This window comes from Cryptotermes secundus, unplaced genomic scaffold (assembly GCF_002891405.2).
Source record: "Cryptotermes secundus unplaced genomic scaffold, Csec_1.0 scaffold669, whole genome shotgun sequence".
NCBI lineage: Eukaryota > Metazoa > Arthropoda > Insecta > Blattodea > Kalotermitidae > Cryptotermes > Cryptotermes secundus.
The window spans coordinates 459,845-482,722 of record NW_019726235.1 but is presented as its reverse complement, the minus strand read 5'-3'; the positions used below and the strand labels follow the sequence as shown (position 1 = coordinate 482,722).

Sequence of the window (22,878 nt, the reverse complement as noted above, 5' to 3'; positions counted from 1 at the left end):
TTCACAATACATGACTATACAAATCCTGAATATCTATAAGCATTTGTGTTCCCATAGGACATATCATAATAGCGTGCTTAATTTCATTTGTCTTCCCATAATTTCCTAGTTATTAAATTTATGTACAATTATGAAATATTTAACCAAGATATACCAGGATACTGTTGGGTTCAACAGTGTAACAGTTGCTGGAGAGATCATTCAGGATTTCTAACCCAAACTCCAATGAACAAATATTATAGAAGAACTTGTATGTGTTAAAAAGACATTCACAGATATAAAACCTACACAAAGCTGCATTTACTGGTATTTTTACCCTACATTTAATATTGCTTTTAGCAGATAATTTTAATGTTACAGACATATGATACTACTTGAGTGGCATATATTTTGTTAGTCATGGGCTCATATATTCCTGTTACAGTAAACACTGTTGTATCTCCTCATGTTCTGACAATTTTTAGGACTTTATAACAAACATAAACCAAAGAAAATTTTCAGAAAAGGAGCCCCTGTGTTCTTCCATTTTCATATCTTTGTCAAGTACAGAAGCTGAAAACCACAACTTACATACACAAGTTCTGTTATTCTGTCAAGTAAGAACTTGTCCAACATAGAAAGGCATCTGATACTGGAAGTGCAAATCTTCCTAATCTGGGCACAGTCCTGAAATTAGAGATACAGCAGTTGCAACCAATCTAGTCCAGTATTTTTAAAGTTATTTTAGATCACCAATGTAATCTGTAACCACTTCTTAGAATTATGAATTAAATGTATCATTGTCAAAGAATGAAGATGGTAGCATATGACAGTAACAGAATTAAATGAACTGAGAGTAAAATTTAAAATTTGTATTCAGGCTATTATTGATTTCATACAGTTAAGTGGCCATAGTTCATGCATTTTCCTTTGATCCCTAATATGCTATTATGTTACACTGACTCACACCATCAACACAGAAACCAACCCTCTTGTCCTGAGTCAGTCCAATGGAATTCACACCTCCACAACACCTATCCTAAGATTGATTTTAATATTACATTCTCAGTTCTACCTTGGTACTTGAACTTTCTAGTCTCAAAGAATTTTCCCTTCCAGAATTCTGTTTGGTTCCCCAGTCTGTGCTGCATGCACCTGAATTAACTGATCCAACAATTCTGGGAAAAGGGTACTAATTTTGAAATTCCTCCCCTCATCGTTTACTTCACTTCCCATTTTCATCATCTCTCATGGGTCTAAATACTTTCCTTCATTCCTTGCTCTCAAAAATTCCCAACTTACGTTCATGCTTCACACACTGAATTGCAGAACAAAATGTGACACCTACCCCAGACAAGGGCTTGGGGCCATGTAAGTCACTAGAGAATGGGCCAAGGAGCTGCTAGGGTGAGACTTCAGTCCTTGTTTATTTGCTGCCTGCAATGGCAAAGGAGAGAAGAGTGAATATACTTTCCATTGAAAGCCTTCATAGCTCTGAGGACTTCGCTAATTCCCAGAAATCGAGGAGAATCCTCATCACAGAATGATCAGTTAATGATGTTGCAAGCTGTACCATGAATAATCATGATCTAGGCAGATAACCAACTGAAGGAAGGGACAGGGAGATAGTCTGGTGTGTGCCATACTGTAGAATCAAAATGTACCAACTAACTAGCAAGGGTCTTCATTACCAACAGCTATGTAGCAATCGCACAATGCATGTGTTGCTTTACACTTAAATATATCAGAGCTACCAAAATGGGATACACACTTCTGTTCAAAGTGGTTCCTTGCTGAACTTGCTTCTCAGGAAGCAGTGTTACCAATGATGTATACTTACTATCTTCTCAGATGTGATGCTATGTACTCTGGTACAAGTTTACTGATGTTTCAGTGAAATGAACTGCCACTGTCTCCAGGGCTGAAGTGTGAGCAAAACAAGCAGCAAGCTTCAGCAAACACAGTGAGTCTTGCACCCCTGCTAGTTCTTGCAGGGTACTCAACCAGGTCTGTATCCATATTATGCCTTCCGAGACTGGTTTGCTATGCTTGTTGCTTGTTTGTTGCTGGCTTGGCCTGCAGTACCATCCTGAAGATGGAGGCAGTATGCTCCTATGAAACACTGGAAACCTACGAGACTACTCAGTGTCACATCCCGGAGGGTAGTACCCTTAACTGTCTCTGCTGTGAGAAATTCAGCTGTAACAGTGTTAACAACACTCATCCATAACTGTCTGACAATGCCCGTTGTTTCTGGCCACAACTTGACAATGATGGAGATGCAGTCCCTCTAGTCTCCAAATCTTGTGCATGCCTTCTTCCATTTGCACTGGGTGCACCAGAGTTCTCGATGCTCCATTCCATATACCTTGCGACACTTCTTTGTTTCACCTCGCAGTTTTCTAGTTGGACTACCAGGCAGTTTGTTGGGTGCTGACAGTGACAGCAGCTGGCTACCACTGGACTGGTGATGTGTCACGCTGCCTGTTCGTGGGCTGAGTTTCAGGTGTTTCTGAGGTGAGCTCTGTTAAACACAAAGCCCATGTCACTTCCTGCTGTGCCACAAGAAAGGAACAAAGAGCAAGGAGACTGCAACTGTCACAGTATTACTAGCCTTCTGGACTTGGTTTCTAAGATACAACAGAACATTTGGGGACCTAAGTCTGCTCCCATCCTCAGTCAGGGGACCTACTCAATTGGATCATTTTGGAAGAGCCAACTCCAAAGTAAAGCAAAAATAAAAGCTGTATAAGTCACGGTGATCAAGTCTTGTTACTGAGACGTAACAAACAAATATGCAATAAAAATTATGGCAATGCTCTGTGTTGCTGTGTATTGTCTCCCAGTGGCTCTGAGTGGCTTATGCAGTGTTATTTTAGTGAATTCAGTGGTCACTGAACAAGATTAACTCTTAATGACTCTGACTGAGTGACTGCGTGAGTATCCTTAACCTGATGATGGCAGAACATCCAGATCCTCAAATATTATGCTCCATTTTCAAATTTGGAATGATGGAGATGATCCAGAATGTTAGTAACACTACTTGCAATACACAATCATCAGAACCCCTCAGAATTGGGACTGTCTAGGTTAACAGGCCAACATGAAGTTGCCATGGACACCATCCTACGATGGAAACAAAGCAAACTACTTAGCCACAAAGCAAAACACAGCTGGGGCAGAACCATAACACAGCATAATTTCTGCTGTTATTATAACGTTCATTCTGATACTACTTACTTCATCATGGCTTTGATTTATTTTTATAATAAAGACATTACAACATGATTTTAAGCCTCTAATAGAAATTGTAGTAAATTTCTGTGATTCAGATCTTATACTATACAGCAAACCTCTTTACATTAGACTCTCAAACTTGAGTTTTAATCTCCTAAAGCCTGAAATTCTTGTGAAATGTATTTAAAAATTTAGTTCATACTTCAGAGAAATCCCATTTACAAAAACCAGCTGGTTAATGATGTTAGGGATATAATTATTGTTTATCCTATGAAACTCACAAATACACTATGTGGGCAAAATGCAGAGTGTATTTCTGTCACAGCCCATGGTACACATATCAGTCACTCTACTTTGAAAGGTTAAGCTATTAATAGACAGGACAATGTTCAAAATAAACTCAAATACTCTACTGTCAGAAGGGAATTGTCTTTTGTATGTGCAAAACTGAAGAAAATGATAATCACATTTACATATCTGATGTTTTCACAGTGGTCAACGTTCATGCGGTGGACTTCTGGGTTATGACTCAGTGAAGGCTGGTAGGTGGGTGGCAACCAAAGGTTTAGAGAAACACTGGTACCCAACTACCAGCCTTGCATGGCACTAGAACCCCTGAAGATAATAATATGACTTTCATTTCAGCTCTTGATCAGGTGATTATCAGATAATACAATTCATTTAAACATAAAACTTCATAAACAACGTCCATTCCTCCATCACATATCAAACTATCCACTACTGATAAATCTTCTAGCATTTTCTACAGGAAAATAGGGCAGGCACAAGGAGTGCTTACATGGCATAATGGTTATGAACTGATGAAGAAACAATAAACACACACATTCCTATTCAGACATTCCTTTCTGAACACCTGAAAAGTTTTGCCAAATGCTAATTTCAATAGTTATCAGAAAGTTTTTCAGTACTCTTCCATCTAAGAACAAAAGTTCAAATCATGATATAAAAAGTTTAAGCCAGTACTGAAAGATTATGTCTTGTTCTTATTCTAAACTGTAGAATGACACCACAACAATCATAACAGATCCAGCCACATCAAAGAATGTGGTAGAACAGTGAGACCTCACAAACAAGTGAAAGTGTAACCAATAACATAAGTTGAACTTTAATCCACGAACTTTTAACAATAATAATAATTAACTAGTTTAAAAGAACTAGATACAGTAGTGAGTGTAAGTAAAAAATGAGAATGAAAAACAAGTGAAAGTGTAACCAGTGACATGAATTGAACTTCGATTCATGAACTTTTAACTTTTAACAATTAAATTAGAGTAATAATAATAATTTTAACCTGTGTTTTATAAAAAGAACTCGATATATTAGTGAGCTAAGTCTGGAAAAGATACAAGGTTGAATGAGGAAAAAGTGAATGTGACCACGTGTAATTATACAGCCGTATTCATACACCTGAGGATGACCTCTTGAGGTCAAAACATTTAGTGATATGTGATAATAAAAACGTGTTGTGTAGTCGGTAAATTCACTCTACTATTGATTAAACACACAACAGGATGCAAGAAACGATTAAAAAAAAGTAGCAAAGTTGGTTGAGGCGCTATGCTACAAACCAGATTAAATTCCTGATGTCACTGGATTTCAATTGACCTAATCCTTCCAGCTGCACTATGACCCTGAGGTTGACTCAGCCTCTAACAGAAATGAGTGCCAAGAATCTTCCTGGTGGTAAAGGGTGGTTGGCATGTAAGGCTGACAACCTCACTGCCATATGTGAGCTAACAGTGAATGTCAAAATGGATAGCCATTAACAGAAGGCTTTCAGGTGTTTCATGTGACAGTTACAAGGGTTAAAATGCAGAAGCAAATGATGCCACCCCCACTCCACCACATATTTTACATTTTAGCTAAATGCTGACATGTTAGGATCTGATCATGCAGCAGTGAACCAACCAGACTCACTGGAGATGTAGCAGTGGCTGCTGATGACCAAGGCAAACTTCCTGATGGAATGTTGATAGGACCTGCTCTCTGGTGTCCAGGTGTGAAGCCATTCTTCAGTTCCTTCAGGTACTCAGGATCTGAAATTACAAGATTCACCGAAACATGATCTCAAGGTGGCTTACAGTAATGAACAGCTCACAAATTATTCATAGGGTGCGGTAATTCATGTGCATGTGAATAGATTTTCTTAATTCCATCAAGTCAGCACTAATGTGAGGAAGCGTTGAGGTCTCTTTTGTAACACTAAGAATATGCCGATGTATTAGTTCCATATGTAGCTGAAACCAAAGAGCAGAATGGGCCACAATAATGCACAAGTGACAATTCTCTGAAGATTTGGGACAATGGTTCATTCGTCATATGATGATCATGTTGGACAATGTTCCTTATCTGGGACATACTTCACACAATTTTTCAGAAAGATCTGTTCCCATCAGCAAGTGTATAGGAGGAAAGGATTCTACTCAGTTAGGTCCATCTGAAAGACCTAGTTGCTAATGATGGAAACTATCTCTTTCNCATGGTCCCCCCCCCCCCAATTCTTTGGATACTACAAGCCAATCAGCTTGGGATACTTGAATGAATGAATGAATGAATGAATGAATGAATGTAAGAATGTATAAGGGGTGGGACTTCTCGGCCCTTGCACTGCGACTTACAGTGATCTATTGTGCTCCCCGTTTCATTATCCCTTCAGCAATCCTGTGCTGTACCTGGGGGCATCGAGATAGTCACTTGGTTCCATAAAGTATTGACCCAAGTGACATAATCTTAAATAAGCTAAGGCCTCACATTCGCACAGAATATGTGTGGCTGTTTCATTTTCTTCTTGACACCTCTCACAAGTTGGACTATTACTTAGTCCCAGTTTGAAGAGGTGTTCTTTAAAATTACAGTGTCCTGTAAGTAGTCCCACCACCCATTGTAGCTGGTTCCTGTTTAACTTCAACAGTTCCTTCACTCTTTTAGCAGAGGATCCCCCCCCTCCTCCAATTCTTTGGACACTACAAGCAAATCAGCTTGGGATACTTGCATTAAGACTACTGCAGCTGAAGAAACTGGCCATTGTTAATCAATCAGAGTGGCATCTATACCAAGAGAGGGCATCAAGAGTAACATACTAAGGTATAGAAGAAAGACCAGGCTTTGATTTGGTCTACCTCTGTGGTTGTTTGGTGATTTAAGAAAGTATTTTGGGATTTTCTATGTGACTACATTTACTCCTATGCGGCCTTGGCCTTTCTGGTAAGGGGTTCTATGGCAAGGCTTGGAAATCGAAGGGTTAAATGCATGTGATGGTGGAAATAGGTCCAGTTTCAGGAGTGTGCATGTCACACATACCCTAAACATGGGAGAATGAACAATGTAGCATCTGCACAATGCACAACTGAATATAATCTGTCCTGTCCCTGTCTGTCCACATGCATGTATTGGTTTTGCTCTGCTAGAGCCAATTTCTTAAAATGAAATATGATATTCAGAATTCTTAGCAAAAGTTACCAAGCATATTAAAATTTGTTTAAATTTGAAAAAATAAAACCAAAAGTTTGCATAAAGGCAAACTGAACAACCCATAGCTAGATGGTATGACATATTCTCTTGAAATCAGAAAAAACCAGTGGCTTATAACCTTGACGACGACGGTGATGATGATGATGATGATGATGATGATGATAGGAGTAGGAGGAGGAATACATTTTTAGATGTGTCTCCAAAAACAGGGAGTCGATTAGACAGACTTCGGATAATAGTATGATATTAATATCACACTACATCACGTAATTTCTGCTTCCTACAACGTCTTATTTTAAAGAAAATGAGCATTGAACATCAGTCAACATCATGTGAAACATGCCTTTTTGTGATATGCTGTGCACGCTGCTTAACATGGCGTTACCTTCATGTGGTGGTCTTGCCATGTCTCGATGTGACAGCGTCGGTGGTGAAGATGTGTGGAGGCCCAGCTCCACTTCTGTATAATAGAATTCTTCTTCATGATCACTCAACTCCAAATCATTCTCTGTTGTTTTGCGGGGACTGAAACAGCAAAGAAATTCAGTGCAGTAGTTGAAGGTTTCTTTATAATTTTAAGTATCTTATTCCAGTGATAAAAATGAGGAGAAAATACCTTCTACACTCATATTCAGTTCTCTGCAGAAACATTTTCTAGAGATAAAGGTTCATGTATCATTTAGTGTAGCTTCTGCTGCCTTTTGCAGGCATCTGTAACTAGCAACACCACGCTGTCATATGTCACCACCTGGCCAGAGGGTCCGCGCAGCTTCAGCGGCAATGCATGCTATTGTCACGTGCGTCACTGCAGACAGTCACTTCCTTGCATCACAGATGGAAGGATTTCTCTGACAGTGGTGAATCATTTTTCAAAACCCCAATAACATCACTGCAATCCTTCTTCCATTTGCACAGGTTGTTTCTTCTATGGATGTCCAAACATTTTCTTTCCCACAGAGTACATAAACTCTTGAGTGTTTCTTCATAGCACTAAGGTAGACTGTTCTTAATAATATTATATTTCAGCATCCTGTTACACTCACACAATATATATGGACAAATACCCTCTTAAGTGCAACAATTTTATTGTAGTTTTTACTTCTTTTTCCTCCTCCACACTACATGTTTCGGCCCTAAATGGCCATCATCAGGTGTGTATCACTCACGTAGCTGTTACACTGCTTGTTAAAATTTAAAATCACCAGTCTTTCTAATTGTATAAAATCTTTGTTAATCTACACGCGTCGATTTGATTTTAAATTAGCACTTTTTAAAACTTTAATTCAAGTTAAAATGTCTATAAGATCTCTGTTCTTTCTTTTTCAAATTTTTTAGTTAAAATTTTTTTCAGGGTACATGCCCTATATCTACGGTGCTGCAGCGGCCTCTTCTTGTTTTTATCGTTGTTCATGTGTTGTTCAGTGTAGGCGCTCTCTGTGTGTGTTGCTGCTTATCTTTAATACGTTTGCTGTCTGTGGTGTACATAGTACACTGAACAACACATGAACAACGATAAAAACAAGAAGAGGCCGCTGCAGCACCGTAGATATAGGGCATGTACCCTGAAAAAAATTTTAACTAAAAAATTTGAAAAAGAAAGAACAGAGATCTTATAGACATTTTAACTTGAATTAAAGTTTTAAAAAGTGCTAATTTAAAATCAAATCGACGCGTGTAGATTAACAAAGATTTTATACAATTAGAAAGACTGGTGATTTTAAATTTTAACAAGCAGTGTAACAGCTACGTGAGTGATACACATCTGATGATGGCCATTTAGGGCCGAAACATGTAGTGTGGAGGAGGAAAAAGAAGTAAAAACTACAATAAAATTGTTGCACTTAAGACGGTATTTGTCCATATATAGACTGTTCTTCCTTTGCGCAGATGTGGTGCAAAAGTGGAAAAATTTGGAAAGTTCTGTGGAACAACCTGTGGCACTATACTCACCAATCATACACTGCCTATGTGGCTCAGTTCTTAAGCCAACAACAGCAATATGCCTTCTTGCACATAAATGTTGTGGTTGTTGTGCAACACCGGATTCTCTACATGTGTAACAAAGACTGAACACATCCTTGGACCTGTGTAGCTTATCTCAACCTTCTGTTAAACATGCTGTCAGATGTGTGAAATAATCATTTCTCCATTTTCAAAGACACATATTGTTCAATTTTCTGTCCCAAAATATTTATTTACAAAATCAAAAGCTGGAAATATGTATTTTTAGGTGACATGAAACTCTATACATAAATAATAACTTCAATGTTATGTTGATTTTTGTGAGCTGCAAAAATAGCATCTGTTTAGCTAGGAATCCTTTACCTCGGTATCACCAACAAACCAACAGTAAAGGCAATTTCCGTATCCACCGCCGTTGTTCACTCGAACATTGCGCACATTTCAGAGACCTATTAACATACACATACCGGGGCCTCTTCAAAACTAAACAAAACAGCAAAAGCAGTACTACTTGTGACTTATATTTGGGAGCCCAGTTTGAATCTTGTCTGAGGTACCAACTATCTTGACTAAGGATTTTTGTGGCTTTCCAAAGACCGTCCAGGAAATTCAGTGATTATAATTTAAATATGAAATATGAAAAATGAAAAATTCTGTTCACAGTTCAGTATACTTTAAATGACACGTGGCATTTAGGAAAGCAGATAAGTCACTTGTCTGTTCAGACAAAACTTCACAGGTTCTACAAATCTACATTTTACGTTCAGAAACAAGTACACTTCTCTATCGATAAATATATGGACTGCCTTTCTATAGTTTTTAAATAAAGGCTCTACTGTTATATTTTTTATTTATTTCCATCAGCACTATTTATATAAATAGATTTTCCATTTATTTGTGTTCTAAGTTTTTTGTCTTTTCGGGCTACACTTTGCTCCACTAATCCGGGGTGACCTCCCCCCAATTACTCCGGATTAGCGAGGGTTTACTGTATAATAATTTTTGACAGTTATGTCATATGATTAGACAGTTAAAATTTAACATGAGTATACATAGTGTCTAGAAATGAACATTTAAATAGCACACATACAATGAATAGCACCTCGACTGTATTATGAATATGGCAAACCCATTTTGAGGGTCAATACGTACCAACTTTCGCTTACAGAAATACTGAACAAGTAGTGTCAGCACTGCGAACAAGGCAGTACTGACTACGAAATTCAATATTAGTTGCATAATTTTCAGTTAATTTATCATCCATTTAATTTATTTTACTGAAATATGTCCGTTCTTTAAGCACTTAAGGAATGAAGTCTAGAGGTGGCCCTTACTTGGTTCAGTCTCATTTCAACGTTCATCTTAAGAGTCTGTGTGGTAGACTACTGCTGGTCCTCGTCAGCACATTCTTGGTTCCGAGTCTCGCAGGACTCACGACTCTGCTCGGTGGGCTTGACATATGTCAGTGGAGACAGCTGATATGGAGATCCGAATCTTACTTTGGTTTGTCAGAAGCAGAGGAACAATAAAAGTTGGAACTGCATGAGACCTTTCCTTAACCAAGACGAATCTTGAATGGAACGTCACTCAGAATTACGCATGCCAAATGTTGCAAAGTAAGTGGGTAAACGTCAAATGTGCGCGGGACCTAAGCACCATCACACCTCCCTACACACAGGCAGAGTGAAAGTTCAATATTATATTTCAGCATCCTGTTACACTCACACAATATATATGGACAAATACCGTCTTAAGTGCAACAATTTTATTGTAGTTTTTACTTCTTTTTCCTCCTCCACACTANACAACACATGAACAGCGATAAAAACAAGAAGTGGCCGCTGCAGCACCGTAGATATAGGGCATGTACCCTGAAAAATTTTAATTTGAAAAAGAAAGAGAACAAAGATCTTATAGACATTTTAACTTGAATTAAGGTTTAAAAAGTGCTAATTTAAAAATCAAATCGACGCGTGTAGATTAACAAAGATTTTATACAATTAGAAAGACTGGGATTTTTACATTTTTAACAAGCAGTGTAACAGTTACGTGAGTGATACACACCTGATGATGGCCATTTAGGGCCGAAACATGTAGTGTGGAGGAGGAAAAAGAAGTAAAAACTACAATAAAATTGTTGCACTTAAGACGGTATTTGTCCATATATATTGAAAGTTCAACATTATCAGCGGCCTCCATAATTTACAAGGAACTGGCTATTCCCTTTAAATTGTGAAGACTCTTTGTAAACAATAAAGCGTGGATAATCATCCTTTTACAGGAAACAATTTAATTCTAGATTAGGGGATATGTCTTAAAAATTCCTGCCAGCCTTGAACACAACCAAGTTCAGTTTTGTGTTCATGCGGGCTCCTGGTGACGATGACTTTTTCTTGCCGCTGCGCTATGCCGACGGGTGAAAAAAAAAATCAGCGACCGATGTTTTGGCCACAACTTACCCAAGATGCATCTTTCGAACGTGACCCTCAATGGCGGCGCATGTCGTGGTGATAACAAGGCAACCTGGCCATGTACACTGGAACACCATCCGGCTTGCCTGCGCACAACAGAGAAAATACCGATGTTAACCTTTACAAACCCAGTGGTCACTATATGTACCACTTGTCTTAACATATAATAACTCCGCATTCTGACCACGCAGTGTACTTGTGGGTTCCGTGTCATTCTCACAATAAACAGCATTATCTGGTTCGGCTTTGTAGCGGAGACATAATGTGTTTCCTGTGAGGTGCAAACTGAACTCTTATGTATTATTTGGACGAAATTCGGTCTTTAAAGGGTTAAAGAACAGTGGAATTATTGCAAAACATGTCACTTCATGCTTGTTTCCGCAATTTAACGCTTCCTTTCTAGTGTGTTCAGGTTTTAAGCTCTCTCAACTTCCTCAGTGGTGTCCTGCATCTAAATCTCGCCGGCACTCTCACATTCTGCATATCACATCAGACTCCAGGCATCGCGAACCCCACGATTAATGCTACTGATGTACTGGGACTGCCTGAGAAGTGCAGCTACGTTTATGCTTCTCGGTGTCTGCATGGACTATTTATCCTGTTTCACGTAATTCTTGAGAACTCCAGCGGCTCCCATTACGTAGGTGGGGGACCCCTGAGTTACAGATTGGGACCCCAAATTTCAAAACCCACGTCTTAACCTACTGGCCTACTATTCAGTTTTCTCTGCTGAAAACATCTAAATAAATTAAATCCAGATTTCAAAATAAATCCGCAGAAGCTGTCGTATTGGTAAGCCAACTTTATCATCACGTCTATTTTCAACTGTGTATACTATTTTAAACTTTCATCTGGCCACGTATCATAGCGCAGTCAACGAAACAGCTACACACACTGGAACGGGGAAAACAGTTGCAGCCGTCAAATTAAGCTAATGGGTTAAAACAGTTCTATGAAGCCACGTGACTACCATAAAGCCCCACTGAGAAGGCTTCGTCCGAAGTGAAGGATTGCTAGACGGCTAGATGTTAGAAAGGGGAGCCACAATGCATTGAAGACTGCTGTTGCGCAAGGCTCCCGTAACGGCCGCATAGCTCTGAATAAAAACGAGGACATCATATCCCTGAACCACACACTTCTGAATAAGTGTTAAGAAGACGTTTCGTCTGTTTTGTGAACTTTATGGAAGGAAGAAAGGTCCCGTAAAGCTATGCAAAGTGGAGCGAGAAGTGCCGTTACCGTTCATATTCATATTCATATTTATTTCAAGTTCAGTTGATCCATACATGAGTTGAAAGTACAAACTGTTGGATATAGAACGTGTCACAAAGTAAATACTAGTCTAAGTTCCCAATCATTGGAACAGAGTCAAAATACCCGATAAGAACGATATATGATACAGTACACACATTATTAAAATTTCATTTAAATACAATAAGATAAAACCATAAATTAAAAGTACCAGTAACATATGTATTCAACAATGACTTTAACATGAAGTATAAAAAAAAAACAAAAAACTAATTACCCTGAGGAAAGTGTCACAACCATCACTTAAAAGCTACAGTATACCAAAGAAACAACCTATGACCACACTTCACATCCAACAAATTGGTTATACCAACCACTGGTCTATACAATACATTCCCAGAATCATGATGCATAACAATAGTACTGTAAACCGTCCTACATGTACCAGCCCCACCAATCAGCCCACAATGCATACAACAAAATGTAATAAGACATCCCACTTCCTAGTATGCCTTCTATACAGGACTTCAATATGCAAAGGGGTGAAAATCACCCCATTCACCCATCAAATAACTCCCGTAGTGAGTAATAGGATTTCTCCAAAAGATATCTCTTTAAAGCTAATTTAAACTGTTTCTTCTTGTTTACTAGATCCTTTAATGAGGATGGAAGCAGATTGTAAGTCTTAATGCCCATATAATAAACCCCTTTTTGATAGCTGGATAACCTTGCTTGTGGCAACTTCAAATTGTTTTTACTTCTAATGTTTATACTATGTAGATCAGTGTTGGTTTTAAATAACTCAATGTTATCTATTACAAAAATTAATAACGAGAATATGAGTTGAGAATAAAACGGTAAAATGTTCAAATCCTTAAATCCTTAACCGTTGCATCTACTCCCTGCAAGGCTTACGCAAAGACGCGAGTGTAGATGGTGAAATGGGCACAAAGACAGATTACGGGATTACATTGCGCTGGGTTTGAGTTAGGCGGCGGTGTGTATGAAGGGTACCCGACGTTTCGGAGAGACATATCGCCTCGAGTAAGCCAGTCCGAACTGCGTGGCGTCACAACACAGAAGACCGTGATGCAAGGGAATCTTAAGTTTCCTTTCAGCTGTTTCCAGACTCTCACTTCGCATCAGGGCAGAGCTCGGAGGTAAGGCCAACAGTGATACTGTAATATAACTGCACTGTCATGAAGGAACGAACCACTGACTAGTGGGACTAGGATCAAGGTTAATGGACCTCCAGCAGTCAGCAATCGCCATCTGCCGTCTCAAAGTAACGTATACAGCTATCCCTGTAACCGGCCGTGGAGGCCCACAGGGTTGCGAGACGTCGAGGCTCCCACATTCTCTAGACACTCGGCTCACAGATGGCGGTGAGGTGAAACTCACGCGCCGACCGCCCTTTAACCCCAGGAAGAATCACGGTACCCATTTCTCTTAGAGGTTGAGTTGACCCCAGGGCCACAGTGCGGCTGGAAGGTTTACGTCAATTGAAAAATCCAATGACCTCATCGGGAATCAAACCCACGACATACCGGCTTGTAGCATAGTGCCCGAACCAACTACGCTGCCGGGTACCCTCAAATTAAAGTACTACAAGGCCAAACGAGTCACGTAATTCAGTGCTTTCAGAATTCGTGGGACGGAGGAATGCTACAGCCGCCCTATGCAAAGCAGTTTTCAACTTAAATCTTAATGCCCAGATCTGTGGTTCGGTTGTCATGCGATACGGACTGTACCAGTTTTCTCTGTTGCGCTCATCCGATTGTACCGCCATCATTGCAGGCTGGCTCGCAGCTCTGCCAGGCTACATACATACATACACAAATACAGAAATCAATTTCCTTGCTTGTAAATTTAATCCAGAAAAGAGCCAGACAATGGCGTGTCCATACAAGTGGCAAGTTTCGTTTGCTACGTGTTTTGTGGTGTCACCGTGACCCTCAGAAATGCTGATTAATCAAGATAGCAGATACAAATGCTTCAAATTCCGCCAGTCTTCAGTATCTTCGCAGCTTACAGGTTGGTTCGGATGGCATCGTCAGCAACAGCGGGCCCCGTCAAGTGTTATCAATGAACATCATTGCGGCAAAACCCCGACCAAGGACTGCTTGAGTGGGGGTAGCTTCGCAGTCCAGATCGGCTAGGGGTGGGGGTGTGTTTTGGAGCTGCACGTGGCAGGTATTGATCCAGAGGGTGGTTGGTAACAAACCAGCTGAGGGGGTGTTCCTACTGCTGCTTCTGGGGTCTGACATTTTTGTTAACTGTGTGCATAGTAACTCCGTGTGCTGCACGGAGATTCATGCAGACCCACATCACAATGCCCCTCGCACCAATGCAAACTGAGTGTCGTGGCGTTCCGACATCTTCACACCTTACCCGATTTCTGGGCGACATGTTCATACTGAGTGGTTTTCTGCAGTAGCGGCGATACCAAGAAACGGAACCTTCTCGATAGCGCTTCATCACCACACGTGTGTACGAAAAGGGTGCACATGATCCAACTGGAGTCCCGTCAGCAGACATGTGGTGACGAGCAAACTTAATGAGAAGCCAACTTACTTCGTCCGATCACAAACGAACAAAAGAAAGGAGGCGCTCACTTGTGAAGCAGCATGAAAAGGGACGTAATAATAATAATAATAATGGAAAAATTGCCTGATCAGTGGAACGAGTCTATCATTGTACCAGTTCACAAGAAGGGTGATAAAACTGACTGTAGTAATTATCGGGGGATATCATTGCTATCAACTTCATATAAAATTTTGTCCAGTATTCTTCTTTCAAGGTTAGGTCCATATATAAATGAAATTATTTGGGATCATCAGTGTGGGTTTCGACGTAACAGATCAACTACTGATAAGATTTTTTTGCATTCGTCAGATATTGGAGAAAAAATAGGAGTACGATGAGACAGTACATCATCTATTCTTAGACTTCAAGAAAGCCTATGATTCAGTTAGGAGGGAAGTATTGTACACTGTTCTCATAGAATTTGGGATACCCATGAAACTAGTTAGGTTGATTAAAATGTGTTTAAACGAAACGTATAGTAAAGTCCGTGTAGGTAAACATTTGTCTGATAAATTTCCTATCCAGAATGGTCTAAAACAAGGAGATGCTTTATCACCCCTGGTTTTCAACTTTGTCTTAGAATAAGCAATTAGGAAGGTCCAGGGAAACCAGGTGGGACTGAAATTAAACGGAACACATCAGCTGTTGGTCTATACAGATGTTCTGAATCTACTCGGTGATAATATAGATACCATAAAGAAAAGTAAAGAAGTAAACACAGAGAAAACTAAGTATATATTGCTGTCTCATCACCAGAATGCAGGGCAAAATCATGACAAAAAGACAGCTTACAGATCCTTTGAAAATGTGGCAGAATTAAAATATTTGGGAATGACAGTAACAAATCAAAATTTGATTCAGAAGGAAATTAACTGCGGGTTAAATTCGAGGGATACTTGCTACAATTCAGTTCAGAATTTTTTGACTTCTCGTCTTCTGTCTAAAATTGTAACGATTAAAATATTGAGAACTGTAATTTTGCCTGTGGTTCTGTACAGGTGTGAGACTTTGTCTCCGACATTAAGGGAGGCACAGACTGCGTGAGGGTATTGAGAACAGAATGCTGAGGTGAATATTTGGACCTAACAGGATGAAATAACAGGAGGATGGAGACAAATGCGCAATGAGGAGCTTCTTAACTCGTATTCCTCACCAATAATCAAGTCAAGGTGATGGGGAGGGCACGTAGCACAAGTGGGAGCCGATGAACACACACAAGGTTTTCGCGAGAGAGCCAGAAGGAAAGAGACCACTAGACAGACCTATGCATAGGTGTGAGGATATTAAAATAAATCTTAGAAGAAATGATGGGCCGGTATGGACTGAACTGATCTGGTTCAGGACAGAGACCAGTGACGGGCTCGTGTGAACACGGTAATGAACCTTCGGGTTCCATGAAATGATAGGCAATTTTTAAGTGGCTGAGCGACTGGCGGCATCTTAGGAAAGATTTGGCAGCATGTTAGCCAGTTAACAACAATAATACTAATAACGATAATAATAATTCAAAATTATAATTTTGTTAGGTTAGCAGACCAATTCTATGAAATTCTAATACTGCTGCATTACACAACAAGGTTCGTTGTTAACTCACAAAAACATTCATGCGTTTTAACAGAGGACAACAATTTTCGTCGCGAATCATAACTGTCAGGGCTGAGACCTGAGTTAGACCGATGGCACTGCAAGTACTGCTCCTTGACTTGAGGTGTAGACCTGCAAATGTACAATGACATAAAGGCCGGACTTCTCCCAGTCGGCACACATACCGGCAAAACCTGTCAACAGGTCAGGCCGAGGTGAGCGTAGCGGCAAACATGCTTGAACCCTATATGAATCCAGATCTTCCTAAATCGTTATCAGGTACTCATCATCTGCGGGGGTTACGTGCCCGCAAGACAATGCGGTTAGCCACTCAGACCACACGGCGTAACGTCCCAGAAGCCATCTCACAGTCAGCAACCTGAATAAGTAACTGTGTTTAGACAGAGGCGCTGGCCGGACGCAAAAGCAAGCGAGTGTCACACTGTTCCACACTAGGAAGGTTGTTGACATTGGGTCCTTGGCAGTTCAGCTCAAGGGAACAGAACCACTAATTATATATATAACGAACTGGGAAAGAGAAGCAGAAACTAAAAAGAATGCGAGAATTGGATGAAGGGTTACAATGTACAGAATAAAAAAAGAAACAAAAATTACAAGCCATATCCTACCATTCTCAACAAGGCTCACATTCCATGCTTATATCTATAAATGTGAAACTTAAAGACTTCAGGTTTCTTAGTTTCTTCCTTTCTTCGGTTGATCGTTTCCTTGTATATTTATTTATTAGGGGCTTCGCTCCCAATGAGATCACAACATGCAACACTGAAAGTGGGGGGGGGGGTTCAAAAAGCTCTTCTAAATATGCATTTTCATGAAATTGGCGACAGAAGACGACAGAGAAACTTCCTGTGGACAGATCCACCTATTGCCAGGATTAGTACTGCCTGAATGCAGCGCATGCGCTATCACCATCTTTTCGTATAGAGGTATTTATTTTACGAGCATATGCATCCCTTTCTTGCGCTGATTTTTGTATGTTGCCGAGCAGATCGGCGATCCTGAATCAAGTTTCTTGGATCGCCCTTGTCTCTCCTGGTGAATTACAGAGGATAGTACCTTGAAATGTGATACGATAACCTTCTTCAGGTCACCACTGAATACCGCACTCAGCAGCTGAGTCCACTGCCGGCCCCTAACAACCCGAGCAGGCTGGCGTATCCGGGATGTGCTCACCTCAAATCCCGACCGCAACACAGTCTAAATACTGACGGAACCCACATAAAAAGTCAGTGTACGATCTTCTTGGCTATAATGCCGTGTGGACGTTTCGACCGAACTGCTCTTCACAGTCAACGCTGAGATAGCACTGGGTATACTAGGCCGGTTACGTAAATGTGCATCCGCCCTTCGGCAGACGCAGATGTGACGCCGTGTAGTCTGGTTCAGCCTTCTGCTTGAGGACAGATGTAGTACGTTCCTATGACACGCTGCTAAACTTGTACCAAACTACGTGACGTCACACTCCAGATGATACTATTTCATGACGCCATAAATATGGCTGACTACACAGCGTCCAGTGCTATCGTGACTGGTGAACAATGAGTTTAAAGCGAACTGGATCCAAGCAGCCGTGGCTTCATGGCACTGATGCTACCCAGTACGGAATAGTCGAAGTTCCGGTTAAGATTCGAGCGGGACACCTTCCGAATACAAATCCAGAGCACCAGCCTGCAGGGCGCCATATTCGTCACAGAGTAACGGCAACGTGAAGTCTCACAAGACGCAGAGCATGTGCGAAAATGATGTCATCATTAGAAAATTATCAGATTTCATTTCCAACGGAAAGTGGGAGCCAAATCGCCGTGCCGGGGATTTCGTTGAACACACGGGACTTGCCTGCTCAAGGCAAAGTTGTTCTAGGCCGACTGTACTTATGATTGCGTGGTTACGGTACGCCCCGCAACATGCAAATTAGCACTGCGAAACACGGCCTGTGGAAACCTTGGCGGATATTTTCCAGAAATTCTGCTTGAGTTGAATGTATGCTGACTAACACAACAGATATATAGCTATACAGGACGATGATCCTACAACAATTTGTACCGGACAAAAAAGGAGGTAAAATAAGGAAGACAAAGGAGAGAGGGAGGGGGGATGGAGAGAGAGAGAGAAGAAGAAGAAATTGCACGCTAACATGAAACTCATCATCAGTTTCATAAACACAGGTTAGGCGAAGAGCCCTCAAGCCCGCAGATGGCCGTGGGACGAGACTACGCCCCTAGCAGCAACTGCGGCCAACCGTCCTTCGACTTCATCTTCCAACAGTTTCTCTGTTCTCTTCATGCGATGCTTCTTTCAGTCCTTTCAAACACATTGGTTATTATACGTACCACCTTCTTCAACAATAAGATCTCTGCATTCTGCCCACAAAGTGTATCTATGTGTTCCGTATGATTCTCACTATAAACAGTGACTGTTTCCCTAAACAGCATTAACCGATTGGGCTTTGTAGCGGAGACGTAATGTGTTTCCTGTGAGGTAAGAACTGGATTCTTATATATTATTCAAAGAATTTCGGCCTTCAAAAGGTTAATTCCGAGTGAAATACACGAAATTTAGCGAACCTATATCAATTACTCCGATGATGTGGCTTTGCTGTCATCTTCTTCTTGCTTTACTTAATAACATTTTTCAGCTGTCGAGGTCCTGAGCAGTGTCACATGTTTTGCTGACTGTATAATAATGAATTGTGAATAAGTGGTCACAGTCTACCTTAAGGCATTGTTCCGGTATTTGTCTGAATTATGGAAACAGCACTGTTAATGTTGGGACGTCTCGAACGATGCAGCTTAACGGTTTGTCTTGTGACCATTTCTTTCCAGCTCTCAAAAGAATCTGGAGCGTTATAACTGAATTCCTTAAGTCCCTGTTGACTATCCATCGCTCTGCTAAAACAATTACTTCTCCGGCATAAGGATAATGAGCGCAGTCCGGAAGGGTAACATTATCTCACTCCCTCGGAATTCTAAGTTCTTGTCACAAATAGGTCGACCCTACTCAGATCACTCTAATATATGACTTCACGCTCGGCCCTACTTTTTCTGCAAATCGTTTTTAAGTACACCTCGAAGAATTAACGATTCCTCGAACGTAAAGACTGAACTGAAACCCGACGTCACTTAAAACATCAGAGGATATCGTCCTCGGACTGTCAACGTACACAGCTTACTAATCCAACCACCACATTGCAATGTCGACTGGTTTCGACAGTGGTACAACAAATTCATACATGAAGAAAGCAGTCTTCTGGGATTTGGCACCGTGTATATGTGGTGTTAACCGACGTTTCGGAGGAACGTATATACGGTGCCAAATCCCAGAAGACTGCTTTCTTCATAGTCACCGCCGTGAAAGCCTCAAATCTTACAAATTCATACATTTTTGTTAACAAGTGTCTGTCTGATCATCTGTGTAATCGCATCGATTAATACAGTCCAGAGATTCTTATGCTGCCTTCAATCTCGATTTTGCTATCGAGGAAATATCGAGAGCGGATCACAGCGGCTGTGAGGGTCTTCGACCTCTAGAACACTGTGAGCGTGGGCTCGAATCCCGCTCGGCGTTTGGATTATTGTCCACGCTTTCTTCTGTTTCTGCTGCCCCGTGCAGTTGGAGGTCATGTCATTGGCCGATCCTCCACCAAAGGAATCCTGGTCTCAATGTTCAAAACAATCATACTTTCACAAATTAATTCTGACCTGGAACCACTCAGAGTATCAAATCCATAATCTTAAGCTGAAGAAGACGAAAATGTCCATGCCTTCGATTCCCAACTTTGACTTACTTATCGGCACGTTTAGCTATATTTCTTCAGAAGTAACAGCTGTCACTTTCAGTTGCGTACACACAAACACAACACCTCGTTCTACAATCAAGAAAAATCATTTTACATGGGGCCTCATTGTTACACTCCTCACCGCAAAAAATCATTATGTTAGGAAAATGAACAGAGAGCCTCTGACCTGGACGGATTCCTTGGATAAACGAGCTAAGCTAATGAAAATGGATATGACATTTGGCACTTGGAATATTAGAAGTTTGTACAGGGCAGGTTCGCTCAGGGCAGTAGCAGAAGAAATCTTAAAATAAGTTAGATTTAGCGGGAGTACAGGAGGTCAGATGGGATGGAGGTGGCATCGCACCGGCAGGAGACTATACATTTTTCCATGGAAAGGGGAATGAAAATCAAGAATTAGGTACAGGTGTTTTCGTACATAAGAGAATCGTATCAGCATTTAAGAGGGTAGAATTCGTTAGTGATAGGATTTCATAATAATACTAAAAGGTCACTGGTGTGATATCGTTGTTATGAATGTTCACGCACAAACAGAAGATAAAATTGATGACATAAAGGATAGATTCTATGAAGAACTAGAACATGTATTTGATAAATTCCCGAAGTACCCTATGAAAATTTTGTTAGGAGATTTCAATGCCAAAGTAGGGAGGGAAGACATTTTGCAAAGAAACGTTTGGGAATGAGAGTTTGCATGAAATTAGTAATGACAATGGAGTTAGAGTAGTAAACTTTGCCACATCAAAAAATATTACTGTCAAAAGTACAATGTTCCCACATCGTAACATCCATAAATTTACTTGGACATCTCCTGATGGGAAGATACACAATCAAATAGACCATATCTTGATAGACAGGCGACGGCATTCAAGTATACTTGATGTCCGATCATTCAGGGCAGCAGATTGTGATACTGACCACTACCTGGTGGTGGTAAATGTTAGGGAAAGAGTGGCAGTGAGCAAACAAACAACACACAACTTTCATATGGAGAGGTTAAATCTCAAGAAATTAATTGAGGTAGAGGGTAAGGAGCAGTATCGTGCTGAAATCTGAAATAGGTTCGCAGCTTTGGAAAACTTCGACACTGAGGTGGGTGTTAATAAAGCTTGGGAAACTATTAGAGAGAATATAAAAATGTCTGCCAAAGAGAGACTAGATTATTATGAACCGAAGAAGCATAAGCCATGGTTCGATGAAGGATTCTCAGAATTATCAGATCAAAGAAAGCAGGCCAAATTTCAATAGTTACAGGATCCAAGCGAGTTAAATGGGGATAATCTGAACAATATAAGACGTAAAGCCAGCAGGCATTTCAGGAACAAAAAGAGGGAATATCTGAAAGGCAGAATTGATGAGCTTGCAATGAACAGTAAGAACAAGAACATTACAGACCTGTATAGAGGAATAAATGACCCTAAGAGGGGTTACCAGCCTAGCAGTAACTTAGTGAAGGATAAGAATGGTGATCTGCTTGCAGATTCCCACACCATTTTGAATGGGTGGAGGAACTACTTCTCTCAGTTATTGAATGTACATAGGGTCAATGCTGTTAGGCAAACATAAATCCATACAGCTGAGCCGTTAATACCTGATCCTAGCCCTTTTGAAGTTGAAAGTGCTATTGCAAAATTGAAAAGGTATAAATCGCCAGGTAGTGATCAAATTCAAACTTATTCAAGCTGGAGGCGAAATATTACGTTCTAAGATCCATAATCTAATTACTTCTATTTGGCATAAGGAAAAGTTGCCTAATCAGTGGAAGGAGTCTATTATTGTACCGGTTCACAAGAAAGGTGATAAAACTGACTGTAGTAATTATCGGGAGATATCACTGCTATCAACTTCACATAAAATTTTGTCCAATATTCTTCCCTCAAGGTTAAGTCCATATATAGATGAAATTATTGGGGGTCATCAGTGTGGGTGTCGACGTAACAAATCGACTACAGATCAGATCTTTTGCATTTGTCAGATATTGGAGAAAAAATAGGAGTACGATGAGACAGTATATAATCTATTCTTAGACTTCAAGAAAGCCAACGATTCAGTTAGGAGAGAAGTATTATACAATATTCTGATAGAGTTTGGGATACCCATGAAACTAGTTAGGTTGATTGAAATGTGTTTAAACGAAACGTATAGTAAAGTCCGTATAGGTAAACATTTGTCTGACAAATTTCCTATCCAGAATGGTCTAAAACAAGGAGATGCTTTATCGCCACTCCTTTTAAACTTTGCCTTAGAATATGCAATTAGGAAGGTCCAGGGAAACCAGGTTGGACTGAAATTAAACGGGACACATCAGCTGTTAGTCTATGCTGATGATGTGAATCTACTGGGTGATAATGTAGATACCATAAAGAAAAACACACAAACTTCAATTGACGCAAGTAAAGAGGTTGGTCTAGCAGTAAACACAGAGAAAACCAAGTATATGTTACTGTCTCGTCACCAGAATGCAGGGCAAAATCATGATATAAAGATAGGAAACAGATG

The 22,878-nt window shown here is 40.3% G+C and overlaps 1 protein-coding gene across 3 annotated transcripts in view; it reads right to left on the bottom strand.

Moving 5' to 3' along the window:
• Window positions 1-255: 255 nt before the first annotated feature.
• LOC111864072 (zinc finger protein 704) overlaps window positions 256-22,878 on the bottom strand; it is a 201,267-nt gene continuing 178,644 nt past the window's right edge. For 2 of the 3 annotated variants that reach the window (XM_033751313.1, XM_033751315.1), the window contains 4 exons: window positions 11,130-11,227; window positions 7,052-7,233; window positions 5,155-5,273; window positions 256-2,503 (listed from right to left, as the gene is read on the bottom strand). In XM_033751313.1, the coding sequence (XP_033607204.1) occupies window positions 2,270-2,503; window positions 5,155-5,273; window positions 7,052-7,233; window positions 11,130-11,227 (633 nt within the window). In that variant the 3' untranslated portion in view covers window positions 256-2,269. The remainder of the gene's footprint in view (window positions 2,504-5,154; window positions 5,274-7,051; window positions 7,234-11,129; window positions 11,228-22,878) is intronic. The other variant, XM_033751314.1, reaches the window with a different exon arrangement.